Source organism: Hibiscus syriacus, unplaced genomic scaffold (assembly GCF_006381635.1).
Source record: "Hibiscus syriacus cultivar Baekdansim isolate YM2019G1 unplaced genomic scaffold, ASM638163v2 tig00117048_pilon, whole genome shotgun sequence".
Classification (NCBI taxonomy): domain Eukaryota; kingdom Viridiplantae; phylum Streptophyta; class Magnoliopsida; order Malvales; family Malvaceae; genus Hibiscus; species Hibiscus syriacus.
This window is the reverse complement of record NW_024063538.1, coordinates 1517803-1523660: the sequence shown is the minus strand read 5'-3', so window position 1 is coordinate 1523660 and position 5858 is coordinate 1517803. Positions and strand designations below refer to the sequence as shown.

At 35.6% G+C, this 5858-nt stretch overlaps 1 protein-coding gene across 1 annotated transcript; it reads left to right on the top strand.

Annotated features, from left to right (window-relative positions):
- Positions 1 to 791: 791 nt before the first annotated feature.
- LOC120197343 (probable RNA-dependent RNA polymerase 1) lies at positions 792 to 5306 on the top strand. Its single transcript, XM_039198905.1, has 4 exons — positions 792 to 1316; positions 2127 to 3985; positions 4152 to 4302; positions 4500 to 5306. Exons 1-4 carry the CDS (start codon positions 798 to 800, stop codon positions 5304 to 5306), a joined length of 3336 nt encoding a protein of 1111 aa, XP_039054836.1. The 5' UTR covers positions 792 to 797.
- Positions 5307 to 5858: the final 552 nt, after the last annotated feature.

The following is a 5858-nucleotide window of genomic DNA, read 5'->3' as shown; positions in this document are numbered from 1 at the left end:
TTCAATATCTCTTTGTCAGTTTGGTGAGTTTTTCCTTCTTCTTTTATTCCTTTGTTATAACTGATTCTCGTTGTATTTTTTTTTCTTTTCAATTCATATTGGCTGACTTGTTTTCCTCTATTTCTTTTTTTTTTGTTATATTTTTTATTTGAAATTGAAATTGCTTTTATATTTTCTTTAACTCCATTTGATTTTGATCATCAAATTTATTAGTCAGAGGCTCATAGATGATAGTTATATAGAGATAATTAATATTTTATTCGTACAAATATATCAGAAGTTGTAATTTATAATGTATGTTATTTTAGATATAGACATTATATATGTTTCTTAAATTTATAATTTAAAATACATAAAATATAAAGATTTTATTTATCTATTGATAAGGAAAAAGGGTGAGGGTATTCAAAAATTAGATTCAGAGCTTAATATTAATTATTAAAATGATATCTTTTATCAATAAATTATAAATTAGATTAATGAAAGATCAAATTTTTAAATTTAAATGTGTTAAAAATAAAAATAAAGTTAAACACAATCGTAAATTATATACAGAGTCAAATATTTAAATACTATAATATGTATAAGTATTGATTCAAAGTAAAAAGTTCAAATAACGTATATAGTTAATAGTATATAACTATAAACTTGATTTAGTTTTTACTAATAGAATTTAAGCTAAAGATAATTATGAATGATTGGTTGAATGAAATATTAGTATATGGTCTTTATTTGAAATGATATTGGAATATCAAAGATAATTGAATTTTGAATGTGAAAATAGAGTTGGAAGGAGAATGGGGAAGACAATTAAGTTGTTCGGGTTTGGTTCAGCCGTGACAGTGGAGGAAGTGAAGCACTTCGTGGAGAATTACACCGGTGAAGGAAGCGTGGCAGCGGTGAAAGTAGGGCAAAGAGAAGGCGGCAGAGCACACGCCAAAGTCCAGTTAAAAAACGAGGACGATGTCGACAGAATCTTGTCATGGACAGCTAGCCGAGCACTATGGCACAACGATTCTTATTTGAGAGCATGGCCGATGAAACTTGACATTATCCCACAACCCAAGCCCAAATTCGATCTCGTCAGTATCGACGATTTGATGTTGCATTTCGGTTATCCGGTGTCCGGAGGCAAGTTTTCCATTCTTTGGAACCAACCTCACGTCTCTTTCAAATATGGTCCAAAAATGGACAAATTATACTTCTTTCTGTCTTACAATTCAATGGATTACAAGCTCGAACTGTTCAATGACAATGTTTGGCGGATTGTGTTGCATTATCTGCCTGATCAAACAAATAAATGTCTCGTTATTCAGGTATGTTTCAAACTAATTGCTTTAATTTGGATCCATGTTCTTTTGCCTTATGGTTGAATATGAATAATACTTTACAAATGTTTTCGTGAATAGACTTATTCATTTTTTCTATACTGATTACTAAACTTTTTTATCTACATTAGTAACTGAATTTGTTTATTTTTATGATACCGGTAATTTGTTAAAAATGATTTTAATATTTTTTTAAATTTTACAAATTTATATATTTATATATATTACAATTTCTCATCATTTTATAGTGTGGGCCAAAAAATAGATACTAATTTAATAAATAGACAAATTTAATAAAAAAAACTAAGTACTAAAATAAAAATTGGATAGTTATAAAGGCTACAATCTGACTTATTCCTCGATTTTTATTTTTTCTTATAAAGAATTTACGGTATATGTTCCTAAGAATGAAGTATGGAGTATAAATATAATTATATTGTTTGCTAACATTAAATATTGAATTTTTTAAAATTATTAATTTACAATTTTGAGTTTATAAAGTTAAAATTTTATACTAGTTTGTATAATTGCATTGCTTAATAATAGTATTATTATTATTTTTTTAAATTATTTTATTACTTTAATCTTATCAGTATAATAGTTTGTATTATTTTAGATAGTTTCGAATATAAAAAATTTAATAAAAAAGACAAAGTTATTTAAAATGTAAACTTTTAATAAAAATAATTCCATTTTCGTATTTATTGTATTCAACATATTTTAAAACTAGAAGTAAAACTCATTAGATTTAAATAAAAATAAATATGATTATTGACTTCATTGTATCTTACAATCTAGCTACTCGGAGCCCCTCGGATCTATGAGAGAGATCCATCAGCTCTGAGCACCTCAAGGGAAGTTGCAAAGGATGAACAGTGGGTTAGGGAAGTGGATTTCACACCAGGCAATTGCATTGGCCAATCTTCTGCAATATGTTTGGAGATTCCTCGATCAGTTCAACTCCCCAAGTTCGATCCCAGTTTGTTCTACAAGAAAGTAGAAGACCATTTCCTGCTCCAGGAAGGATCAACCTTTTCATCTAACACTGATCTCGTTCCCATCATAAACCCACCTACAACCATTCACATACCCTACAATATCTTGTTCAAAGTCAATTCTTTGGTCCAAAACGGTTTTCTTCCTCCCACGGCACTCGATTCCCGGTTCTTCGAGTCTGTTGATCCCAATCGGATCGATACCGTGTTCATCGAACATGCGCTGGAGAAAATGTTCAGCCTCAAAGACTGTTTCTATGAGCCTGTTAAATGGCTGAATGAACAATACAAAGAATACCGCAACAAGCCTCCTAGACCTTCCGTTCTTCCTGAAGGGTTGGTAGCCGTAAGAAGAATTCAAGTGACACCTTCTAAGGTTTATTTCAGCGGTCCAGATATCAATCTCTCCAATCGTGTTCTTCGAAATTATATCAAAGATATTGACAATTTTCTTCGAGTTTCTTTTGTTGACGAGGAGCTTGGAAAGATACATTCGTCTGATTTGTCTTCCAGCACATCGGTTACTGATGGAAAACCTACTCGGATATATCAGAGGATATTGTCGACTCTAAGAAATGGTATACTTATTGGGGACAAGAAATTCGAGTTTCTTGCTTGTTCGACAAGTCAATTAAGAGAGAACTCCATTTGGATGTTTTCCTCAAAGCCTGGGCTTACTGCTGAGGGGATACGAGAGAAAATGGGTCATATCCATGTCATAAGGAATGTGGCCAAATATGCAGCCAGATTAGGCCAATCTCTAAGTTCATCTAGGGAAACCTTTCAAGTGAACCAGAACGAAATTGAAATAATTCCCGATATAGAAGTTGAAATCAATAATGACACTAAGTATAATTTCTCTGATGGCATTGGGAAAATATCGGCTAAACTAGCCGAGGAAGTGGCTAGGAAATGTGGATTGAGAAACACACCATCGGCATTTCAAATTCGGTATGGCGGTTACAAAGGAGTCGTAGCTGTCGATCCATCATCTTCGGCGAAATTATCCTTGAGAAAGAGTATGCAAAAGTTTGATGCGGACTCTACAAGTCTTGATGTTTCGTCATGGAGCAAACTTCACCCTTGCTACCTTAACCGGCAAATAATCATCCTTATGTCGACTCTTGGGGCGAAGGATAATGTTTTCGAGATGAAGCAGAAAGAGTTTTTAGCTCAATTGGATGCAATTTTGGTGGATCCAGAAAAGGCAAGGGAGGCAATGGATAGGATATGCCATGGTGAACTTGTAAAAATCTTAAGAGAAATGATTCTGTGCGGTTACAAACCAGATTCTGAACCGTTCCTTTCAATGATGTTACGAACGATTCGTGCCTCAAAACTGCTCGATTTGAGGACAAGAACAAGAATTTTGATTGAGAAAGGAGGGATTCTAATGGGCTGTCTGGATGAAACCGGGACACTCGAATATGGTCAGGTTTTTGTGCAGTACTCCGACTCTAAATCGAGGCAATCTTCCAGTGAGACCTTATTAACATTCAACGATCGTCAATCAAATCAAAATTGCCATATCGTCGAGGGGAAGGTCGCAATTGCTAAAAACCCTTGTTTGCACCCTGGAGACCTACGGGTTCTACAGGCTGTGGATGTTGTGGTCCTGCATCACATGGTGGATTGCATTGTGTTCCCTCAAAAAGGCCCTAGGTATGACTTTCCAATACTCGAATGCACTTTTTTTTAAAATACTTGAGAATCCGTGTTTAAATATGTGTTGAACACGAATATTTTAAACTAACGAAAGAGTCCAAGGAACATACTTTCTCGATTGCTAAATACTTGTTTTACTGATAGTGGTTACATGATCAAACAGACCCCATCCAAATGAATGCTCCGACAGTGATCTTGATGGCGATCTGTATTTCGTTTCTTGGGATGAAGATCTCATTCCTCCCTGCATCTTTCCGCCCATGGATTATCGTCCTGAACCAACTGCATTTTTGGATCGTGATGTTACCATGGAGGTATTTGCTCAAATCATTAACATTAATACTACCATTGCATGAAGCATGTCTGTATTTCTCGGGTTTCGAGTTAGTGTTCGATATGAGTGTGTATATGTGTATGTATGTATGTATATATATATTAAAATTTTCTGATACACATGCAGTATAAATCTTGAAGAATCTAAATTACTTAGTGCATACACTTGTATGTGCAGGATGTGGCAGAATATTTCACTAACTACATAATCAACGACAGCTTGGGCGTCATTTTTAATGCCCACACGGTGTTTGCCGACAAGGAGCCAGCAAAGGCAATGAGCGAGCAATGCATTGCGCTCGCCAAGCTATCGTCAAAAGCGGTTGACTACCCTAAAACTGGTATTCCGGCCAAAATACCCAACCATTTAAGCATCAGTGAATACCCGGATTTCATGGAAAAGCCTGACAGGTTAACCTATGAGTCCCAGTCTGTGATCGGTCGGCTCTACCGCGAGGTGAAAAGCATCGAAGCCGAGGTCAGTACTGCTAAACATTTCACCAGATCGGTAGCGAAACTTTCCTACGACCCCGACATGGAATTTGAAGGGTATCTAGCTCATGTCAACGACGCCTTGCATTACAAGCGTCTGTATGATCATAAGCTAGCTAGCCTGATGCTTAGATTCGGGGTAAAAACCGAGGCCGAAATCATCAGTGGATGCATCCTGAAACTGTCCAAATATTACGATCGAAGGGTAGATTTAGAGAACATCATTGCAGCGGTGAAATCACTGAGAAAAGAAACAAAAGGTTGGTTCAATGAGAAGGTTAGTAGTAGCCCAGAAGATAAGTTTGCAAAAGCTTCTGCTTGGTACCATGTCACCTATCACCCTAGCTTTTGGGGTTTATCCAGAGATGGGGCTGATGAACAACATTTCATTAGCTTCCCTTGGTGCATACATGATAAGTTGCTTCCAATTAAGAGGGAAAATTCTTTAAAAGATCCCAAACCCCTAGAAATTCAAATCAAGGTGGGGACCTGAATTCTAATGCCAAGAAAATTAGGGGGAAATCTTCACGAGTTGCGGAATCTGTAGATATCAAATCCAAAGCTGAGGAACCCAGTGGGTCCACCTTTTGTTCTTTCATGTGAATCATTTCACCAACTTGTGTGTATGTCTTTGATTTAACGTGTTCATAAGTAATTACTAATATCAGTTTCTTTTCTCAAATGAAATTCAATTTATTAATACATGAATAAGCTTAATCATGATTATTACAACAATTTAATCTTTATTTGTAATTAAGCTTCAACTTTGAAAGTAAAATTCAATTAAACTTGAACCCAGTTTCCATCAAAGACATGCAACACCACCCAAAGTCCCCAACCACTCTCACCCCTCATCACAAAGAATCAACATGGATAACTTTAAGAAGAATAAGCACATGATATTGCTACGATCAAACCCGATACAAAGTTCCGATTACATGTGGAGAAGGCAGGCGCCACTGCCGACGTCACTGTAAATGACAACACCGCAGCTAAGCAAGCTGGCCCGAAACTGATTGCATCCAATAAATGGGGAAGACGACAT

Excerpts from the sequence above, each read along its gene's own strand:
- LOC120197343 (XM_039198905.1), top strand. The coding sequence starts at position 798 with ATGGGGAAGACAATTAAGTTGTTCGGGTTTGGTTCAGCCGTGACAGTG. Across the intron at positions 1,317-2,126 it reads ATAAATGTCTCGTTATTCAG|CTACTCGGAGCCCCTCGGAT; the intron begins GTATGTTTCAAA and ends CTTACAATCTAG. Across the intron at positions 3,986-4,151 it reads TTCCCTCAAAAAGGCCCTAG|ACCCCATCCAAATGAATGCT; the intron begins GTATGACTTTCC and ends ATGATCAAACAG.